This window comes from Rhea pennata, chromosome 1, assembly GCF_028389875.1.
Source record: "Rhea pennata isolate bPtePen1 chromosome 1, bPtePen1.pri, whole genome shotgun sequence".
Classification (NCBI taxonomy): Eukaryota; Metazoa; Chordata; class Aves; order Rheiformes; family Rheidae; genus Rhea; species Rhea pennata.
In genome coordinates, this window is record NC_084663.1 from 195,832,822 (window position 1) to 195,855,864 (window position 23,043).

Below are 23,043 nucleotides of genomic sequence, written 5' to 3' on the forward strand. Positions count from 1 at the left end.
ATATTAGCTAAGATAATTTATATAATAAGTGTTGGTTAATTTGGCTCATAATAACTGAACCAGAGTAGGGGGTAATTATGTAAAAATTCCACCAGCAAATCAGAAGATTGAAATGCAGTTGCAGGGTAGGTGGCTGGAAATAGTCTTTTTATGCTATGCTACTTCGTGTAGGACTGGACACTGAAGCACAACCTGATTCCTGACAAATGCTTCTGCGACTCTTGTGTTTGAGCTAGTGTTTGAAATACTATTTACTTGCAGATCTTACACTTCTGTGATTGGATTTGTCACAAAACCCAGGAATCCTTCACATTTCTTTTGCTCTCTATTTTTCCGAAAGTGGATGTCCTGAGTTATTTCTTGCCCCTTGCCTCCCTTCCTCGTGTTAGGCCCTGTAGGTATGTCTCATGCCTTCCTCTGGACCACCCATCATTCTCCCTTAGTCTGAAGAATGAATTGTAGCTTGAGTCACTGTTTTAAAATCTGCCAGGAAGGAGATAGAACTGATATAGGGCTAGTATAGAGCTAGCATTATCCTAAAGAATATTAACAAGTATTATCCACTATCTATTGCATGTACAGATACTTGCAGAGGTGCTTGAAGTTGTGGATTGTGATATGTTAAAGAAATTGCATGTCTCGTATTTCCTTCTGTTTGATATTCTAGTATTTTCTCCAAATACATAGAGCTCTGTTCACTGATGCCTGGAAAATATTCTGAAACTTTAGTGCATGATTAGATGCAGCATTCAGAAGCAATCATCTCGCACAGGGATGGAGAAATACTTCTTAAAATGTTTAATACACGTAATCTGTGGCTGCTGATCTTCTTTTTACAATTATTGAGTGGATTATCCTCACTTATGTAGAAATATAATAGCTTTATTAAGTATTCTGGAGTGAAAATATGAAAAATGTCTTAAGATAGTATGGAAAAATATACTCTAGATAAGCTTATTACAGCATGTCTTTTCACTGTGATGATTAAAAATGCAAAAGGTTGTTTTTTTTTTCCAGCATAGAATTGTAGTGCATTACTCAGATTTGAACTCAAGATATGAAATACATGGTGGACCAATAAAGGATATTTCAGAGCTGAAGAGAGTCCAGCTCTCCCACTTCCAGGGTAAAATCTTAACTATTAGGTCACTGTTATGCAAAAGTGGATGATGTACTAGGGAGTAATTTGCATACATCTCTGTGCCTCATAATTCTTTTTACTTATTTTCCAAGTGTGGCCTCTCTGAACTGCTCCTCAGAAGTACCTGACATTGCTGACTGTATAGGGAGCACAGGCATCCTAAATAGAGGCCCAGATTCATTATGCTATTTAGGAACCTATATTAGGCACTGAAATCAATTTGCAAATTTAGCCTCCACATTTTTGGTGTTGCAATGTCTAAAGTGGCTATTCTAAATCCGGTCCTTTCATTGGTAAAAAGGCCATAAGAAAAAAAAGCAATTTAACATATTGTTTATTCAAAGATGTGTGCCAACAGCAGTTCTTGCAACACTATAGTCACTCCTAATGCAATTCTCTAAGGAACAACTGAGGAGTTTATTTTTATCATAATTTTGGCTTAATCTTTTGCATAACTTGAAATATCAACTATTTACTTCTGATGTTGAATAGAATAGAAAATCTTAGGATTCTTAGCAATTCAAATTTGTGGAGTAATGGTTACTCTTCTATAGCTAAGGCTAGCTCCTCTCTTGAAGGACTTTAAGTATGTCTTTTCCTAGAGGCAGAGCTAAGAAATAGTCTGTTTACTTCAGTATTTGAGATGGTTTTGAAATGTTATCAATTATTTGTGCCTTCTTGCTTTGTTTTTTCTCTTTATTAGCAAGGAAGATTTATGGTCTTTTAAGCATTTTCCATTGGCATCCGTTTAGCGCTATCAAGGAACTATCTGGAACATTAAACCAAATAATTGAGACAGCATAGATCATTAAATGGAAATAAAAGGCTACTACTGGCCTCCGTGCCCTTAAATCTTTTGTTTATTATTATTAGTATTTCAAAAGTATCCTGTTCTTTTGATATTTGGGCACTGGTATGTATGTTTAGAAATATATCAGCTTGCAAAAGGGATAAGAATAACACTTTCCTCTAGTTCTTGAATATTTTACTAAGCCATAATCACACAGATATTTGGCTTGGAAGCTGCCTGTAATAGTTCAAAATGGTGAGTACAGAGTAGCAGAATTGATTTAAACACACTGACCAACCTATAATAAATAGTTGTAGCAAAGTAGTTAAATTCTGTGACAGATTTTAGGGTAAAACTAGATACTGTGTTTGAATCAAATGCTTCACAGGCCAGACTCAGGATTTTTTGCCATTCGTACTGAATATGGCTATATTTCTTTTAGTGTCTTCTTTTAGGAAAGACAGACTTGTTTTCTGTTACTGATGATGCTCAAATAAAGTAGAAAACTTTCTACTTTCCCCTAAGAAGTGGTTTTCCAATGAGTAACATATGTGTCATCAGAGAATGGTAAGTTTGTTCTTAAACTTCTTGAAAAGAGTTTAGTAAGCAAGGGATAAAGCAAGCTTGTGGCAGTGATTGCTGACCAAAGCAGTCTATAATCTCTGGCTGATGTGCAATATTTACAACAGAAAGTTTAAAATGTCTGTTAGAAACATTTAAGGAATTGATCTAAAAATAAAAAATAAGTGCTTACAGTGTTGTAGAACGTTTCATTTTTATGTTCAGTGTGTACTGTCTCAAATCTAAATGTAGCTGTTGAGTCACTGCGGCTTGCCTGCCAGCACTGCAGAACGTTAGTAACTGCACTGGAAGATACCACACTGCAGCATGCTTCCTCTTGCTTTAGTAAGCTGATAATGTTTGCTGCTTATCACACTATTCACTCTTCCTTTTGCAGACTCCATTCCATCTTTTTATGCACAGTGATGGGGAAGGAAGGGGCTTGCACCCATCTCTTTTTGCATAATGTTATTCTAAATTACTGAAAATATGGGATCATCCAGCAATGTGCAGAATTTTCTGTTTTCAAGGAAATGTAATTATGCAAATAGCTTTCATTTCATTTGATAAAAATACTCCAGTACTGCAGGAGTTTTTCTTTTTTTTTAATTCCATCTATCTTCATATAGGGGTTATACTACCTAATTCTGAACCAAGTAGAACTCTCATTTATGGCCACAAAGGCTTACAGGAGAATTTTCCACATATATTTTTAAATCTAAATGCAGTTCTGCTTGGTAACTTTTCCAGGAGACTTAAAAATCAGTCTCAATCATTTTAAAGGCAAAAGATGTTTCTTTCTAGGTATTACTTCTGCAAAATTCCACCTGGTCAGATCAAATGAGATTTTTAATTGTCATATACAGTAACTAATAGTAGTTCTGCATAACAAATATGGATGTGATACCTTTACCTTCAGTAGGTTTTCACATCTTTCGGAATTCTATTTTCCAATGGGATAAATAAGCAAGAGTAATCTTTTTTGTCAAATCTGCAAATCAGAACAAGTACTTCTGTTCAGTCAGGTGGTGTAATTTCTATATACTCATTTCTTCTAGTGAAGATTTTTATTTAGATACCAAGTAAAAAACTCAAGGTTGATGAAGTTCAGTATTCTAAGCTGTAAAAAGACAACGAGTTTGATAATGGATAACAGGATATGTATAAATCACTTTGTAATAAAAAAGGGATTTACACACTACATTCCTTGCCAGATGAATGTATGTTGCTGAGAGGAATCAGCATTGAAATTAATGCTGTAGGAGTGGTTTTAAATTCTGGTTAAGTTTCTCCAAATATGTTTCTACTGAAACAGCATTTGGAATAATTTTTCTTTTCTCTTTTTCTGTAAAGTGTGAGAAAAGTTTGTTTTCCTCCTTCTTTATATCTGTATCAATATCAGTGATCCTTTTTCTTGCCTTTGTTATTCTAATCTGAAATCAACGCCTTCTCTTGTTAGAAAGAAGGTTGTGGCATGAAATTCGTGGTTTGAAATTTTGGCATCACCTAAGTCAGTGAGAGTCTTTGTTGTTATCAGCAATGGCAACATCTATACAATAAATAAAATGGGACAGAGCCATAAGAAGGGGGCCAGAGCTCTAAGAGTTAAGTGGTATAGCACAGCTTGTGTCTAAAAACTAAACAGCCTTTTGCCCTAAAATTGAATGTTCTTGTCCATTCTGCCTGTGGAGAATTGTCCTTGGTTTATGAACCACTAGAATAAGGATGACCAGCATAACCAGCAGATCAAGTGCCTGGTTATCATCCAGAAGAGTGGTGGTGAATGTGGGTCAAAATTGTGCTGAGAAACATGCCAGCAGTTAAACTGTGGATGGTCAAAGGACTGTGTTGGCATGCCCTAGCCATGCTTATTTTATTAATTTTAAAAGGACCACCAGTGACTCTCACTTCTGTCTGGATGGAAAGGAAAAATAAAACAAAGGAGAAATTGATCAAACAGGAAAAATGTAGTAGAAAATACCTGATAAAGGAGAAACAAATTAACAGTCTCCCATAGTAAACAGAAGGGTGGTAGTGGGGAATGGCCTGCCAGTCTGAAAAAAAAGTCTCCTCTTCATCAGACTAAACAAGCCCACCTCCCTCAACATCTCCTTGGAGGTCATGTGCTGTAGGCACCGGACCATCTTGGAATTTTGAACTGAGGAGGCCCAAAACATCGCAGTCTGGTCACAATATACCAAATGCAGGCTCACCTGCACCTAAGCAGAGAAAGATAACCACTTCCCTTGATCTGCTGGTCATCCTCTTTCTTTTGAGAGTGCACTGTTGCCTCATGTTCAGCCACAGTAATCCCCAAGTCCTTTTAAGTAGGGCCAGTCACTGGCCATCAAGCCAGTCACATCCCAGGCTTTGCTGATGCATGGAGTGCCAGCTGCAGAACTTTGTATTTAATGAACTTTGAAGATTTATGCTGGCCCCTTCTCAAGTTTCTCAGGGTCCCCTTAGTTCCTTTGTACCACAACAGCTCTGGAACTTGAAGATGGATATACAGAGACTGCCAGTTTAACTGAATGATGAGCAGCAGAGGGAGTATTGAGCTGTACTATCCTTTACTGCATTCCAACTGCTATTAGTAAGCTTATTGCTAATGTTAGAGTTATATGCAAACAATAACAAACCTATCACAACACAACACACAGTCATATGAGCACCAGCCATGCTGACTCATTAATGCACTAGCTGATTCGTTACTGCAGAACCACCACCTTTCTAGCCTTCAGTGACTCACTGTGACAATACCAAGGAAGTCAGGCTCCTGTGCACTGTCCTACTGGTGCCTGAGGGAGGGTGCTAGGCTGATGATGGTGGGCAGCTGTCACTGATCTAGAGGTGCCTTCACCAATCTGGACCAATGTTCACATGTCGGTTGCCTCAGACAGGTGGCAAAGGCAGGGTCCTCCTCTTCTCTCTGATCAGCAATTAGGTCCACAAATGGGCTCTACCTTCTGAGATCTTCAGAAGTACTTTCCCAAACTTGATTGCCACAGCTTATACTTATACTGGTGATCTCTGGTCTAGGTATCTTGTGGGTTACCCAATCAGGTATTTTGTCATTCATCTTGCCATGGTATTATCCATTCATCATAGGACTCTAGCAGACCATGCCTTTCTACTGTTAGTTTTGTCCAGTCACCTTAAAGATCAACACTTAATTTTCTTTATCATTATAAAAGTGATTGGTAACCTTACAGCTCAACAGTTAGCTTCATCTCTGTACTACTCATCTCAAAGCTATAGTTTGCATACCTGTCTCTGGCAAGTCTCCAGGGAAGGCTGTGAGCACTCCTACACAACTGTCATCTGTAAATCTGATTATATAGAGTGCCATCTTTGTCATCATCTAGGTCACTGATGAAAATGCTGAACAGCATCAGTTGTACTCAAAATATGTGCCTGGGGCACTCTGCTTTTTTCCTGCCTAATACTGAACTACTCACTGCAACCCCTTGATCTCAGTGGTCCAATAAATTTTTAACTCATCTAACTTTCAGCCCACTCATTCCGTTTCCAAATGTGAATGTTGTAGGAGACAGTGTCAAAAGCCATACTAAGTCAAGGTATATTTCATCTGCTATTTTTCTTCCGTCTACATAGTTGGTCATCTTGTCATAGGAGGCAATCAAGTTAATCAAGACTGTATAACCCTGTGTTTGCTTTTCCTAATTAACTTTTTGTCCTGCAAGTGAAGGAAGTGGATTCCAACTAAATATTCTCCATGGCGTGTCTTGTGACTGAGGTGAGATTTACTAGGCCTACAGTCTCTCATAGCCTCCTTTTAGTCTTTCATAAAGACGAGCCTTTTTCTACTCATCAAGGAGCTCTCCTGATCACCATGCTTTTTCACAGACAGCAGATTACATAGGTGGCCTCTGGGTGCTCCATGACATGGTGTCTGAAGGCTGAGAAATGTGTAAAATATGATGACGAAAGCGAGAGGCAGGGAGATAGAGATGCTCAAAGACAGAAGTAGCGGGAACACAAAGAACACAGCCGTCTTCCTGATGAGATTAAAGCTGCGGCCGCTGCTCCCCGCCTCCTTCCCCTTCCTCCGAGGCGCAGGCTCCAGGCCGGCCCCTCCCTCCCGCCCGCCCGCCGTCGCAGCAGGGCCGCCCGCGGGTAGTCCCACCCCTTCCCCGAGCGGGGAGCGGCGGCGGCGGGAGCTAACGGTCCTTTGTGTGCCGCGGCGGGCATGTGAGTGGCGACGGGACGGGAGGCCGCGGGCGGGGGAGCTGCGGCGGCGGCTCCCCTCGCCGGCCCGGTGGCCGCGCTGCCCGGAGCGGCGGGGCCGGCCGGCTCCTTCCCGCCGCCGGCAGGGCGCAGCCGCCCGCCGCGGCGGCGGCCCGCTCGCGTACCGCGGGGCTGCCTGCGCGGCGGCGGGCGGGCGCTCAGCCCCTCTCGCTTGTGTGCGCGCAGGCTGCCCCGGGTGACCGTCCTCCATGACTGCCTGGGCTGCAGGACGTTCGAGCTGCCCCCCTCGGCCGCTGTGGGCGACGTGAAGGCGCGGATCCACGACGACACCGGTTTCCCCGCCGCCCGGCAGCGGCTGTGGCACTGCGGGAGAGAGGTGAGAGGGCGGCGCGCGGCGGCCGTTGGGGGCGGTTGGGCGGCGCGCGGCGGCCGTTGGGCGGCGGCTGGCCCGGGCGCGCGGCGGCGGCAGCGGCCGTTGGGAGGGCAGCGCCTCGCCCTCGCTGGTGGGCGGTCACCCCTCGGCGCGGGCAGCCCCCGTCGCGCGTCTGGCTGCGTGCTGCTGCCGTGAGCCCTTCACGGGAAGCTAGAAAGCTGTTCGGCTTCTCATGATGCTGTCTCGTTCCCATATTTCTGCTTTTGTGTCTGTTCCCTCTGTGCTTAAGTTTTATTTCTATATGTTATTTCTGCTACTTCTGAGATGAACTCGTGCTTATTTTTTTGGAGAAGAGGGGGAAATTTACCTGAGATTGCTGATGTGCTTGTTCTACCTGCCTGTCTCTCTGTTCACCCCTTTTGACTGATCTTCTACTTCTTAGAAAATCTTGCCCTTGCAAGTCGAAAATTGAGGTCTAGTGGACGAGAGAGACCCAAATGATTGTCCTTATTCTGTTGAAAGCATCAGCCAGATCTCAGCACTCTAGGAGCGTGCTGTTTGGCACACTCCTGGTCATGGGAAGTGTGCTGCTGGGAGCAGGAGATGCTGGTGGGTGGCCATGGCAAGGTCTTGGGAAAGACGGAAGGAAAGGCTGGAAATTAGGGTTAAGTAGGGCAGAGGGCCATGTGAATACATAGGAAACCAGGTGTTAATAGTTGTACTGCTCATGAAGCTTTTAAGAACCTCCACAGGGAGTGCGATCTTTGAACGCTCACGTTTGAAACAAATTACCCATTTAGGCCATCTTGAATTTTCTTGCATGGTTTTGCATGTCCTTGACTCTGTTCTTTCCAGGCCTTCCTGTTTTGGGAGGATCAAGAACTTTATATCACTCTAAAATTCATCTAGAAGCTAAGATACAAACAGCACTTTGACTGCCACAAAAACCTGTCTTTTGACAGGAAGCAGTCATTAAGCAGACTGTAGTGGTTATTCTGACCTTTTTTTAATTTTTATTCATTTTAAATTAATAAATATATGGGAATATTTCTTCTCTACTGTAGTTTGAAAATCCTTTATAACCTTTTGAAATTTCTAGAATAAAATTCTTTTATTATTTTACTGAGATAGTAGAATATTTGTTGGTAAATCCTTTTTTTTCCCCTTAAAACTGCTATCTGCAATTTACAAAGGCTAAATAATGTCCAGATCTGTTTCTCTCTTAGTTCCTTCTAATGGTAAAACTATTAATACAAATCTATTCATTGTTCCTTGACTGTGCTGGTGTTTTGGGTACAAAAATACTCTCTGGGAGACTTCTGTAATTCTGTCTCTACAGTATTTAGTGATGAGTTACAGCATTCTATGAGTTCTTTTTATTTTAGTGAATCCTGAGTGGGTGCATATTTTACATCTTGAGAAGTAATCAGCTTAAGTGTAACACTTCTATTGGAATTATATTAAACGTAATGTTACTGTAAGTACTATTTAAAAGTAATGTAAACAAAAATATGATTTGTTTCTCATTAAAGTTATGATAACGTAGTGTGGATTGGGCTGCCTTTTGCTTATTAAATGTAAATAGGTTATAAGTATCTGTGTTTGTGTAAAGCACCAACTTTATTTCAGTGATTGGTTAAGCTATTTTTTTTTTTCCCCCAAAAGATTAATTTGAATTGGTTAGGTTTCAGATTAGTGCAGTTGTGTTTCAGGGTTTAGGGCTTGAGGGTTTTTGTTTGTTTTTGTAATTCCAGGCTTAATAAAAGAAAAATTAGAATTTAACTGTACAAATACTAGGAGTCACAGTGCAACCTGTAATTCTGCACTTATTATCCCATTCTGTTTGTCATCCTGTTATATGTTGCCAGGACATGTATATTATATGAAACTAAATTTGCAACAGAAACATAACATATTATGGTTACTAAGTAATTTTCCCTATTTCAGGAATTTATCATTAATTTGGCCCTGTTTCTCTGTGGTTCTCGCTGTGTGTCCCTGGGCCTGCATGTAGGTAGATAAGACGGTCAGGTTTTTCAGTAGTCCTGCTAAAAACTTACTTTTGTCTCTACATGTTTTGTTTTGCTAGTTGCCTTGAATTGATATCATTTAGTTTAGAATTCAAATTGCATGCCTATACGTACTTTTTTGTAGTACATGGATTAGGTATTTCTTCTGTATGTATTTATTTTCTTTATGGCATGTCCTTTAGCAAACAGTGAACACATGTATTGTTCTTCCAGAAGTTCCCAGCACATGGAACTGCTCAAAGATATAATTTTGAGGCCACATTTTGCTCTTACTTTCTGTAGATAAAATTTCCCACGTGATTTGTTTGTGGCCATTTGCTGGTCCTGTTACTGACAAAATGATACGTTGTCTGAGAGGTGTTACATGGATCCCTAGGCAAGGGAGGTCATCCTGAACCAGAGACTTAAACTGCTTCTTGGTGTGAATGCTGTAAGGGTATTGATATACGTTTAGATAAAACTAAACTTCGTGGTGTAAAAATGCATGGAACAAAACTACTGCAAATTACTTTAGGTTGTAGAATGTTTTGATCAAGATCTGTGTTTTTTTTAATTTCAGTTGTCTGATGACATCAAGATTCTGGATCTTCAAAAGTCTCAAAATCAAATTTTTCTAAAGCTTCAGTCAGAAGGTTTGAAAGGCGGAGGTATGAAAAATATTGTCTCGGTTTACAAATTGGAAGTTCAAAATGTTTTCTATCACAGTCTGGAGTAAATCAAAATAATTACTTCCTATTTAAAGAACAGTATTTTTTTTCTTATATTGTAATGTAACCCTTCGTATGTTCTTTTCTTATCGTTCTGCTTCAAGTAAATTAATTCTTTAAAGTGCTTTCATGTTCCACTTTTAGTTCGTAATATAATATATAGAAATTATAATATTGTCACCCTTTAGGATCGATAAATCTCACCTTGCAATAGAGTTAATAGCTGCCTTGTCTCATGTAAAATAAGCCAAATACAGGTAAACAAGATATTTACTGAAAGGATATCTTCTCAGTAACTAAGTGTAGGAAACTACCAGTAGTGTAGAAAGTTTCTGAGTTTTTTTTTTTTTGTCTTTGTTTGCTATTGATTGTTTATGTTTAGCTTAAATATTTCTTGCAAGAATTGCAGGTATATCTGTATGATATCTGAATTACTTTTAGAAATATTTTAATTAAAATCTATAGTAAAGATTCTGTGACTTTTTTGCTAGCATTAATATTCTTTTAACAGTAACTAGTGCTTAAGAATGAAATACAAACTTCTGGGGTAGTAGAATATTACTAATTTAATATTAAGGAAAACAGAAAATTAAAAGAGCTTGTAAGCAAAAAGAAACCCTTTTTTTTTAAAAAAAAAGATCCAAACATTTTATTTGATTTCATGAAAAATAGTATTTTTCACCTTAATAGGCCGGAGGTCTGTTGGCTGATAATTTTCTAGTGATAAATAACCATTAACCGATAACCATTTGGTGAGTGTTTTTAATTTAAAAATAAACGCATAATAGAATAATACATTATTTTCTTTTTTTCTGTTTTTAGGCCGTTTTGGACAAACAACTCCACCACTAGTTGACTTTCTTAAGGATATTTTAAGAAGATACCCAGAAGGAGGGCAGATTCTTAAGGTATACAATAAATAGTATTTTTAGAAGTAATTTAATATGTATGATACACTAGCATTACTTTAACACTTTCTAGAGAATCTTACAGTTGTACTTCATCAAATATTCTTTGGGGTACGGTAGATACATGTTACCATTTCTGTGTACAAGGTAAAGTGATTTGTCAGTTGTCCTTTTATTTTATTGAGTTCACTTATCACAGATGCCATTATAAGAAAATAAGGATAAAAGCAGTTTTTTCTACTTTGTTTTTTTTGTTGGTTATTGTACTTTATAATTATTTTATGTTATAATTAAACCAGAGACTTCATGATGCGATTTGTGAGCAGACCATCTAAAATACTTATTTTGCTTGCTACCATAGTGTTTATTTCTACTGTAAGGCATGACAAAACCAAATAATAGTGTATGCAATTAAGTCATGTTTCTTTTATTCCTGATTAATTTAAAGTTGTTTTTTGGGGAGGGAGGTGGTTCATCTTTGTATGAGACTCAGACAACCTGAAGACTCTAATGTAAGATTTTGCTGTGGAATTTCTTGGTAGCTAAACACATGTATTTTAGTGAGCTATGGCAATATCACAAAGTTTCATCATTAGGATAGGAGCACTTCAATAAAGGAAACTTTAACTGGCTTCCGGGGAGACAAAGAGACAACTATTCTTGGAGTGATATGAATCAGGAACCCACCAGTTTTGTATGGGCAAAGAAATATGTTTAACTTAAAACATGATTCTGATAACAAAATAAATGTTTTAGGACTTTTAAAAGTAAGATCAATGTTTTTTATAAAGTGTTTTATCATTGATCCAGGAGACTTCAAAGTATGCATCAGTATTTCATGTTATGCGGTGATGCTCAGCATTAGAGCGCTAAATGATACAGGAACAACTCAAAGATGAAAATCAGAGTGTTGACCTAAACACCAAAGAAATCACAGTAAATAGAACAGGGAACTGTTAAAATGGGATTCACTCACCTTAGTTTAGGCTCACGTAATCTGTAATTTTTTTCAGATGTCTGAAGCGTTCATTCAAAGTTCCCTAAGTTCTGTAAGCAAAAAGAATGGTACCTGTAGAAGGTGATTTGTTTGGTTTCTTGTATCTTTTTTTGTGTGTTAAAATGAGATTAATTGCAATCTGGAAGTGCCAGTTGTTTTTTTGTTGTTTGTTTTGTTTTTGTTTTTAAGAACTGAATGCTTTATAGGATTGCGGTTAGGGGATTCATTTTGTCAAAATATAGGAACTGTAGGTTCTAACTAACAGGATTTGATATGGAGATTTATTTATTCGTTTATTTATTTATTTTCCTCAGGGAAGCAGTATGGTCACTAAGTCACCATTTAAATCATAACAGATGATGATACTGCTGGCCATCACTTTAAAGATTTTCTTTGCAACTGTGGCACTCAAAATTGATTATGAATGCTTAAGATATATCTTCGATTGTTTCAGCAGACTGCGTCCTGGTTATGTTCCTAGAAGTGTCCGTTTACAGGATGGTTGTGATGGATGCTTACATTTCACTGTGTATTTGCCAGTCTATAAGATGCATGTGAATCATAGAGGATTCAGAACTTCTTAACAAGTTAAACGCAGTTTCTCTTCCCAACATGAAGAAATAAGATAATATCCTTAGAAGTCAGACAGGTAGATCTAGAAGTGTAAGTGTTCCTCTTTTTTGTGCTTTACAATTTAGAGTTTGTGGACTGCTAAGGAGGGGATATTAGCAGGAATTTTGCTAATATGTTAAATTTGATTTCACTATTGAGAATTCTTTAAAAGGGAAAGCCAAAAAATGTGGATGCTGGATGTGCCACAGAATGAATGCAAGTCTCTGGCTATATATGTGGTCTCCATACTTATTATTTACTATTTCTAGAGGCTTTGGTTTTCTTTTGGTATTTCTTGCATGATTGTGGCAATTACTCTTTTAGAAGAGCTATATATATATTTTTTAGAAGGTATATACCAGGCATAGAGATTTTGTACCTTCTAATTTATGCTGAACTGTGGATGTTTTTCTTGCTATCCAATCTTGCTTCAGAGTGATGTAAATCTGAATATATAAAATTTGTTTTGGCTATTTACGTGATATGCCTTATAGACTAAACTTGTTGTCATAAAGTGAGAAACAGGGAGGTTATAGGTTTGAAACCAGGTATTAGTTACAATGAACTTAATTTACTGTCAGTATATTAAAATGCTGCCTAATCTGAAATCTCTGTTGCTAGTTACATATTTTCATAGGGAGAGATTAATCTTTGTAGCAGATTTTTTATTTCTATATGTAAGTGAATGAAATTTATTCTGTATGAACAGTTTGGATGTCATGTGATGTACCTACACAGCTTTTCAGTTCAGCTCAGGTACTTCCTGATGTCAAAAATTTTTACACACACACACACACACACACACATATATATGTATACATACATACATATATATATAATGGTATGTATGTCTTTGGAGCCCTGGGATATATGTTTCGTGATCCAGTATAAATAGAACACTGTGGGGAGCTCTAATCCTGCAGGTATTCATAATCATTGTTCTGTGTCTATGGTATATAATAAAGATATAAATGATAGTAGATGGAAATACTTTAGCAATGATAATACTTATAGAATTAGTTTATTGATGTTCCAACTATCAGAAGTTTACGTGTCTGTTACCATTACTGATACTATTTACAAATATTTGTTTAACATGAGTCTGTTTTCTGCTCTATGGGCTTTGACAGTTCAGTTCTAGTGATTCACCATTTACAAAGTTGCTCTCAGAGCTGTTTTGCACACCTTTGCCGAAGAGGTGTTAAAAGTGAGCACGCTGGCTCTTGCGCTGTTAGTTCATGCTCTGAAACATTAACATTGATGTAAAGAAGAGTGCCGTGTATTGTCCCTTCAGGACCTTTTACCACAACTCTGTCTTACAGTTGTTGTGTGGTCTTAACAGTGAAGTTTGTTTACTTTTTTTTCCTTCTACCAGACTTTTTGTATTAATCTGATTTGGGATAACATGGTTATTGTTATAGCAGCTTAATAAATTATTTCTAAACTTTATAAATACTGCTTGTGTGTGGTATTTGAGCTCCAAATTCAAATCACTTTTATAATTAGTATTTGCGTGGATGTTCTTTTCATAATGATAATGTCTACTTTCATTTGAGTAAACTGAATAAAATGGATTTGGTTGAAAAAGTATGAAAACAATTACTTTTTTGCACAATTACTTTAAATTGTTTTCTACTGCTTAAGTTGGCAAGCCATGACTACAATACATACAACATTACTGCATTACTTCACCCCCCTCCCCTTGCCCCTGTTAGGAGCTGATCCAGAATGCAGAAGATGCTGGTGCCACTGAGGTTAGGTTTTTATATGATGAAACGCAGTATGGAACAGAAACTCTCTGGTCAAAGGACATGGCACAGTATCAGGGTAAGTATGCATTTTATTAATTTTGACTGTTATCCTTCAATATGCACATAGCTCTGTGATTTCAGTTTGCTTAATGGACATGATAATATAGGAATGACTCCAGTGCCACTTCCACCTTATTAGGTGGACTTTTTTGTCATATGTTCTACTGTTGATAATCTTTTTCAAAAGCCAGTGTCTGGTATCAAAAGTCTTGCACTGTCTTTTTGCAGATTGTCTGTAGCAGTTTTCCAAGTGCCTCCAGTTAATACAATGCAAGAAACTCTGCACATTCTACTTTATTCTAAGACACTTTTTTCTGTGGAGGCTCTATGTTTTGGTTTATTTCCCTAGGTTTACATGATATTCCAAAATACAAGAAAAAAAATTTAGTGAAACGAGTAAATAAGATTTCCTAAGCAAGGCTGAAGATAAAAGAACACTTGGGATATTAGACAACCATTTTTCAGTTTTTTTATATGTTAACCCCATCTTTTGAGTCCTATCTCCAATTCCTAATATAAACATGGACGCTTCTGAAGGAGTGGACTGATGACCTAAGACCCATACACTTCAACACCCTTCAGGCCATTCTGTTTTTTTTCCCCTGGTCTCTTATTCACTTGCTTTTATACCAAACTTGTCTTCATGGTTTCTTGTCTACTGCAAATGTCATTTCTCGTAACTGTAAGGTTTTTATGTCAACTGCTCTGTCTGTGTGTGATACAGGCTGGTTACGTATTTATCAAGTATCAAAGAAATTAACTTGCATAATTGTCCCAAAAGGTGTTCAGTCTTGACTTGAAGATTTGAGCAATCTTCAAGTTTGAGCTTGCTCAATTTGAGCAAGACTTTTTTTTTCAGAAGTTTTGCTCTCTTCTGCCTTCTGTTCAGTTTTTCAAAACCATTCTTTTAAAATGTGAATACCAAAACTGGATACTACATTAAGAATATCAACCTCATAAGCAGCATATACAGAGGTAAATCCATCTCCCTGCTTCTGCTCTTGCTGCTCCTCTGTTTATATATCCTTTTCAGCACCAAACATAATTTGATACCAGCTTGAATCATAGCTTCCTTGTTGAATTTGCACGTGTATATGTCTTTAAAAAAATACTTTCACAGTTTTGTAAGTTCACTCTCTAGAAATTTTTAACAGCATTTTTCTTTTGTCTTCCTTTTTTACATTTGCCTGTTTATTTTAGGGCCAGCATTTTATGCATACAATGATGCAGTTTTCACCTCTGAGGACTGGCATGGTATTCAGGAAATAGCAAGAAGTAGGAAAAAAGATGATCCCCTGAAAGTTGGAAGATTTGGAATTGGCTTTAACTCAGTTTATCATATAACAGGTACTCTCAGTAGTTGCTTTTAAATGACAATATTGATGTTGTATAGTGTGTAGTTATGTCACATATTCATCAAACTTGTAAAATTCTCTGTATTGCTTTTACATTAGATACTTTGCTAATATAAGATCCTTAAGGAATGTTCAGATTTTTCTAAATTTTCTGGAAACTCAATGCGGTGTCCTTTGGGCTTCAAAGGACTATACTTCAAAGGAATATACAAAGGAATAGCCAGAAGATTAGAGGAGACCTTTTTTTTTTCTTTTCTTTTTTCTTTTTTTTTTTTTTTGTATCATTGTTATTCACTTAGTCCCTTATACTGAAATAAACATATCACTTGATAATGAATGGTAACATATTCTTTCACAAACTAGTATGTTAAATCTGGAAAACTGTTATTCTGGTGGATTGTTTTACTACCATATGGCAAAAAGAAGGAAAAGTAAGTGGGGCTTATAGTCTACATAGCATTTTTAATAGCACAGAATAAGAGGCAAGTTTTTGCTGAAATATCGTTTTTAACTTGTGCCTCCCATGACATAAGCCAGTAAAGCACAAGATATTTTTTCCACAATAGTTTACCTAGTAGAGCATGAGTAAAAGCTTTGTTAATAGGTTCAGTGGTTTGATAATTTTAGTAAATTTTACTTTTTAATATACAAGCTTACTATTTGCAAGCCTTAAAGGTCTTTAAAGTATGAATGTAACCATGCTTTATACTACATCTTTAGTAAATTAGCAGGCTTCTTCCTGAAAATGTATATAATTGAAAAAATAATACTTTCAATATTTACTAGAATTCAAATATTTGTGTGGCTGTTTATATATTTAATTGAAGAATAGAGATATGCTTGTTTCTTCTTAAGTACTGAATCACACATTTTCACGTATATGTTGTCAGAATTATACTAGATTCATTGCAGTTTTATAACACTTTTTCTCTTGACCTTATTCATTTTATAAGACTATATTTGAAAAATGTGTTATTTTAGGGTTATTAACGTTTGTTGGGTTTGATTTATACAGATGTTCCTAGTATTTTCAGTGGTGACCAAATTGGAATGTTGGATCCTCATCAGACCCTTTTTGGACCTCACGAATCAGGCCAGTGTTGGAATCTAAAAGAAGATAGCAAGGAAATCAATGAACTTACAGACCAGTTTGCACCATTCATTGGTGTATTTGGCAGCACTAAGGAAACCTTTAAGAATGGGAACTTTCCTGGTACTTTTTTTCGTTTCCCACTTCGTCTGCAGCCCTCTCAACTGAGCAGCAATGTTTATGACAAACAGAAGGTTTTGGAACTCTTTGAATCCTTTAGAGCAGATGCAGACACAGTGTTGCTCTTTTTGAAGAGTGTTCAGGATGTTTCATTGCATGTTAGGGAGGCGGATGGAACTGAGAGACTGATTTTTAGAGTAACTGCTAGTGAGAACAAGGCCTTGAAACATGAAAGACCCAATTCTATCAAAATCTTAGGAACGGCAATAAATCAGTATTGTAAGGGTGTTCCAAGCAACAGCATAACATGTGTGACATACCATGTAAATATAATTCTAGAAGATGAGAGTGTTAAGGATGCACAGAAAATGTCTTGGTTGGTATGTAATTGTGTAGGTGGTCGAGGAATGTGTACTGAACTGGATTGTTTGGCTGATGACTTGAAATTTGTTCCTACTATTGGAATAGCCATGTCCTTGTCAACTAATGGGGAGGAAAAAGGAGCTGTAGCAGGCTTTTCGGGAAGAGCGTTTTGTTTTCTTCCTTTGCCCCCAGGTGAAGAAAGCAAAACTGGTCTCCCAGTTCATGTTAGTGGTTTCTTTGGCCTCACTGACAACAGGAGGAGTATCAAATGGCGAGAGCTGGATCAATGGAGAGATCCAGCAGCTCTGTGGAATGATCTTCTTGTGGTGAATATAGTGCCAAAGGCATATACCACTCTTATTTTAGAAGCTATTAAACGAATGGAGACTGAGAAGAGTTCAGATTTTCCCTTGTCAGCTGAAAGAATTTACAGTTTATGGCCTGATGAGAACAAAACCAGGGTACCCTGGAAACCAGTTGTAGTACCTCTCTTTAAAGAGTTGCTCCAGAATGCAGTTATTTACTCAATGAGTAATCAGTGGATAGAGGTGGAACAGGTGCATTTTTCTGAAATGGATGAGAACTTGGAGTACACACAGTCTGTTCTCAACTACCTCCAGAATTCAGGGAAGCAGATTGCCAAGGTACCAACAAATATTGCTAGTGCATTACATCTTACTATTTCTAATGTTAAAGCTGTGAAAAAAGTGACTCCTGCTGTAGTACGGCAAGTATTAAGGAAATCTGGACACAGTGGACCTGCTGAAGAAAAGCTTCATCTCTTAGAGTTTGTGCTTTCTGATGGAGTCTACAGTGAGCTGATTGGATTGGAGCTTTTGCCATTGCAGAATGGAAATTTTATTCCGTTTTCCTCATCTGTGTCAGAACAGGATGTAGTTTACATAACCTCAGAAGATTATCCAAGGTAAAATTAATATTTCAAGTACTGTGGTTTTTTTTTCCCAGTTTAAATATTGTTAGAGCTTCAAACTGTCATTTGCTTATTGGCCAAACAAGATGATATGCTGCAACCTGTAATATAATGGAATAATGCATATATATGACTTAGTTTTCTGTTACATGTGTATGTATTTGTGTGTGTATATCTCAATCCATTTGAAAAGTTTGGCAGCTACTTATCAGTATAATCATTTGACTTATGAATGTTTAAAATGCTTCTAAAATCTAGACTCTTCTCCAAATAATCTCTTATAGGTCAATATACTAATACAGAAAATATTCCCATGATAAGAGTAGCAGCTTTTCATTGTCACAGGCCTGCTTCAAAGAAATGACAAGATAATTTTTTGATAATTTATGATAGCACTATATCTCATTTTGCTCATGTTCTATTGTTAATTGACATAGTTTGGTTAGTCTCATAAAACTGATGTGGAACTTTTATACTAAGCATAAATCTATTTGCTAACCTCTATTATGGTCATACAGAAATTTGAAATAGTAGTGCTTTACTTTATTCTTGACTACAAGAAATATTTTTAGTTCTAATGTTACAAATCTGATATATTACTAGACATTTTAAGGACTTAAAGAGTTTTTCTGTTTGCATATTCAAATTTGGAGCTTGCTTAACAGGCTGAAAAAAGTTTTTTTTTTTTTTTTTTTTTTTTTTTTTTTTTTTCTGTTAATACATACTTCTGAAAAAGAGCAAATAAGATTCTCTTTTGACCTGTGTATAGTTGACATACTTGCTGTCAAAATTTAACTGGATAGTTCGTGGTGGATTTCTTTCTGGAAAACCAGAACTATACTATACTAACAAGAACTATAAAAAACTTTTAAGTGCTAAGGTGAAGAAAGGGGGAAGGAAGGGCAGGATGAAACTGACTTAGTTGCAGTAGTCTTAATCACTATCTGACTTCTAGAATCTAGGGATCTGTTTGAAGTCCTGAAATCATATGTTCCATGGCTTCATGCTTTCAAGTAGTGTCTTCAAGGGACATAGAACCTTGGTTGCTATTTTACAATTATTTTTTCTAGAATATGAATAAATGAAAATAATTTTCTAATCTTAGTATTTCTATGAAGAGAAAATTTGCTTAAACTTATTTTGAAAAGAAGAGTAGTTGGAAAATCTAGTTTCTTACTACTGTGTGTTTCTAAATGCATCTTTTTGGTTTTTATTTATAAGAAAACATCTTCTGAAAGCCCTATTCTGTATGTATAAATAACTTTTGCATGGATTGCTTTATCATGGCAATAATTTCTGTGTAGCAACATGAATGAATGACTACTTTACTAAAATCCTTTTTTTTGTGTGTGTGTGTTTTTTTTTTTTCTTTAATGGTGCATTAGATCACTCTTTCCTGGCCTTGAAGGAAGGTTACTTTCTGATGACCTGAAGCCTGAGATTCTAGCTGCCTTGAAAGAGGCAGCCAAAAGCCGAGGTAATAAGTCTTTTGTATTCTCTTATTTATAGTGAAACAAATTGCTACTGATTGGACAGACTAGTTTTAAGTCCAAGTTTAAAGCAATATCTTATTTGAAATTATATTTGCATAAATAGGTTAGTCATCTCAAAAATATTAAGATATGAGAATCTGTATTGTTTCACAGTTTGAACTGGAATTAGAAATTAATATAGTAAATGAACAAAAAGGTAAAGGGAAGAGATGAAGGCTATAGATTTACAATAAAGGAACAGATACACACTTAGTAAGGCATGTCTTCAAGGTTCAGTAATTTTGTGCAAATAGTATTCCTCCTCTGAAGACAAATCTGCTTAACTTTACTTTGATATATAATTTTTGCATATGCAATAACTATGTTATGTTTTTTGGTTAGTGTGGATTACATCTTGTCTTGTGATTGGAAGTAATCACGTCAATGCATTTTTTTTTTTTAATCAGATGAGACCATTTTAATTGTCTATCCCAAGCATAACATAGACCATACACTTTCAGAAAGTGTTTCCTGAGTTTTAATACGTAGCTTATGGTTGAGTCAAAGTAGATCTATTGAAAGACCTCTAATATTGATTAAAAGACTTGGTGAAAATGAATTCACTGCATCTGTAGATAAGATGTTTCTACATTTAACTTACTTCAAAGCTACCTCTCTTCTATTAAGAATTTGTCTATATTTAACTATATTTAACTTTCTGTCCTTGCATTTCATTATGCATTTGATTGGTAAATTTGAAGTCTCTATCTCAGAAGTCTTTTCACCTGAATAAAAGCAATTTGCAAACAAGTCACACTTCAGCTTATTTTTTTTAATAGTGTGAGTATATGGTAAGCTGCTCTTCAATGTCTATATGCCTTTCAGTGAAAACATTCTTGTTTCCCTTTTTAAATTGTCCAATTTATCAGATTTCTTTTTTAGACTGAAGTTTATTAGAACCAGACGTAGAATACTGGGCCTCATTGACTTGATTTGCTTTTCTTGATAAAATTCATCTTTTCAGCGAATCTTTCTTCAGCCTGTGTTCTCACTTTTTTTTTCTTTCCAGTCTTTCATATCTTCTCTGTTAGTTTATTACTCTTTGAGTTGGAAATGTACTTCATGCTTCATGATTCAATTGTTCCTTCATTATCAAAAATAATATGAAAATAAGATAATTCTAAAACAGATAATGTAATTGTTAAAAACCATGACAAGAATCTATAAAAAGATTGAAAGAATTGGAATGATGTGTTTCACAGCAAACTTTGCAAATATTTAATATGATATGTGTAGTATAAAAGATGAAAAAAAAAATCAGTAGTGGGGCTTTCATTGAATAGGAAGACCAGTAAATTTGAAATTACTATGAAGAAAAATTTTCTTCTAAGAACAGAATTGCCAAAGCCTTGTTGCTATATTATGGAAGGTAGGGTTCTCTGGCTATTCCTAGCTGTAGTAGGATGTACTTGTTTTAATTTTCCTCATTGTCTAACTTTCTCACGTAATACAGGCTATAAATTGTTGGGTGGAGGGACTACTTTAAATTGTGAATCCCAACAGTGAATATTCTTAATCCGTAATAGAAACATAGAGATCTACTATTATGCAAGTAATAATTCCTGAGACTTTAAAAGAAACAGAGATCAGGACAGCCACAGTGGTGGGTAAAATGAGTAAGATGGATAAAAATTTGTGTGGCAAACAGGGATTTTTCATGAAAGGAATATCAGATCCTTATGCCTTCTTGTAGCAAGGAATGCCAGTTCCTTGTGATGGAACCCTAAACGGGCTTTTGGGGTGGATTGTTCTAGACAAAGTCCAAAAATGTGCTTTTTTTTTTTTTTTTTTTTTTTTTTTTTTTTTTTTTTTAATATCAGGTTATAAGTTATCTTATATATCTTAAACAGAGAAAAAACAGGTGAATAAGATACTCATTAATGAGTCTCTTGCTGAGAAACACACTTTCGCTTCCAGGCTTGGTCTCCAAATTGCGGCAGATTGTGCCATTGCAGTAGTTCCTAGGAAGGTTTTTTGGTTCCATTTGAGGTCTACTTTTCTGTTCACTTTCCTCTGACAGTTTTTGAACTGCGTTTTTACTGAGACTTGTTCTTGGTTATTGGTATGTCTCTCATTGATTAGAAGAATGTGTTCATATATGTCATGTTCATGTGTTTGTACATGAATGTGACAAGTATAATTCTTCTAAAAATGCCTGAGGACTTTTAGATAATTATTAATAACTTAGTGGCCTGCTTTACCTATTCTACTTCCTTCTATACTATTCTTTATTTTAAGATTTTGTTTGTTTGTAAAGTATAGCTACAGTACTTAGAAAGTTATAAGTTGTTATAAGTATTGAATATTGTGTTCTTTCAGAGGGAGGTTTTGAAATCTCATGTGTCAAGAACTTTACTTACATGATTCCAGAAATTTTATCAGATATATTCCTGATACAGTTGCAGAAATAGGGAAAAACTTTACTTTCATTTCTTTAAGAAGATGGGATTTATTGTGTTTATTGCATTATACAAAAAGAACCAAATCATTTTTCTCTCATAAAATAGGTACTGTATTTTTATTCCAAAAGGAAATGTTAATAACTTTTTTGTGGCAACTCACTAGATGTTCAATGTTTTCTAAAAACGGATTTGATTATATTCTAGCCCAACAGCTTCTCTGGGGATTTTCAGGTATGATTATTGACTGAAGATGTACTGGATTGGATTGGAGCTTGGTATTTGTGTGAACTGGGTGATTCGCTATTCTCATTACCTCAGCCTTCTTGGAAACAAAACTTGCCAAAAGTAGCTACCAATGATAATTATGAAACAAGTTCTAAATGCAGTTAACATGCTTATCAATGAAAACACCTTGCAGTTGGCACTCACAGGGAGAATGATTAACATTTTCATTAGTTTATTTATATATATTTTTAATTCATGCTTTAGGTAGATTTCTAGGGCTTTAGGATCATGTGCATAGGTTTTAAAACAGTATTTTTAAAATTCCATACTTAAATAGTGGGCATAATAATAATAGACTGGTTTTAAGTATATTCTTATTTTGCTGACCCAGTGTCCCACTACTTCTCTCTCTTTTCATAAGGCTGCTATCATTTCCTAACAGCATAACTAACATAATGCATAGCTCTGTGGGCATGAAGTGAAAGAAAACTAATTTGTTTCTGAAGGATATTTTACTGCCTATCTTCAGCAGAACAGGGATAGTAGATAATATTGTTAGTTGGACTGTTGCTTTTAATGAAACATCAGTACTATTTAGATGAAAGAAAGGACTAAAATTCAAATAGATGTCTGTCTTCTATTTCTGTCATTGTCTTTGTCATCAGGAGGAAGCGGTATTTTTGTTCTGTGCACTATTTTTTACCCCACAGACATTTAATGGTTTTTAATTATGAGCTGTCTTAATGATAAATGAGATATGAGGGTTAGCATATTTATTTTAATGAAAGCTTTGACAGTAAAAGAATATACATTTAAATTAGGTTCAGCATTCATTGAGCAACTGAGTTTCGTTGGGCTGCTCTTTACTGTATCTAATAAATAATAT

The 23,043-nt window shown here is 36.2% G+C and overlaps 1 protein-coding gene across 3 annotated transcripts in view; it reads left to right on the plus strand.

Annotated features, from left to right (window-relative positions):
• The first annotated feature begins 6,617 nt into the window (after positions 1 to 6,617).
• The window catches only part of SACS (sacsin molecular chaperone), a 29,943-nt gene continuing 13,517 nt past the window's right edge, over positions 6,618 to 23,043 (plus strand). Inside the window, exons 1-9 of one of the 3 annotated variants that reach the window (XM_062567196.1) lie at positions 6,618 to 6,704; positions 6,927 to 7,077; positions 9,664 to 9,751; positions 10,634 to 10,719; positions 14,044 to 14,155; positions 15,340 to 15,486; positions 16,510 to 17,992; positions 19,384 to 19,475; positions 22,137 to 22,163. In XM_062567196.1, coding sequence (XP_062423180.1) covers positions 6,703 to 6,704; positions 6,927 to 7,077; positions 9,664 to 9,751; positions 10,634 to 10,719; positions 14,044 to 14,155; positions 15,340 to 15,486; positions 16,510 to 17,992; positions 19,384 to 19,475; positions 22,137 to 22,163 — 2,188 coding nt within the window. In that variant the 5' untranslated portion in view covers positions 6,618 to 6,702. Of the gene's footprint in view, positions 6,705 to 6,926; positions 7,078 to 9,663; positions 9,752 to 10,633; positions 10,720 to 12,253; positions 12,380 to 14,043; positions 14,156 to 15,339; positions 15,487 to 16,509; positions 17,993 to 19,383; positions 19,476 to 22,136; positions 22,164 to 23,043 lie in introns of those variants that run through there. The other 2 variants (XM_062567198.1, XM_062567199.1) reach the window with 2 other exon arrangements.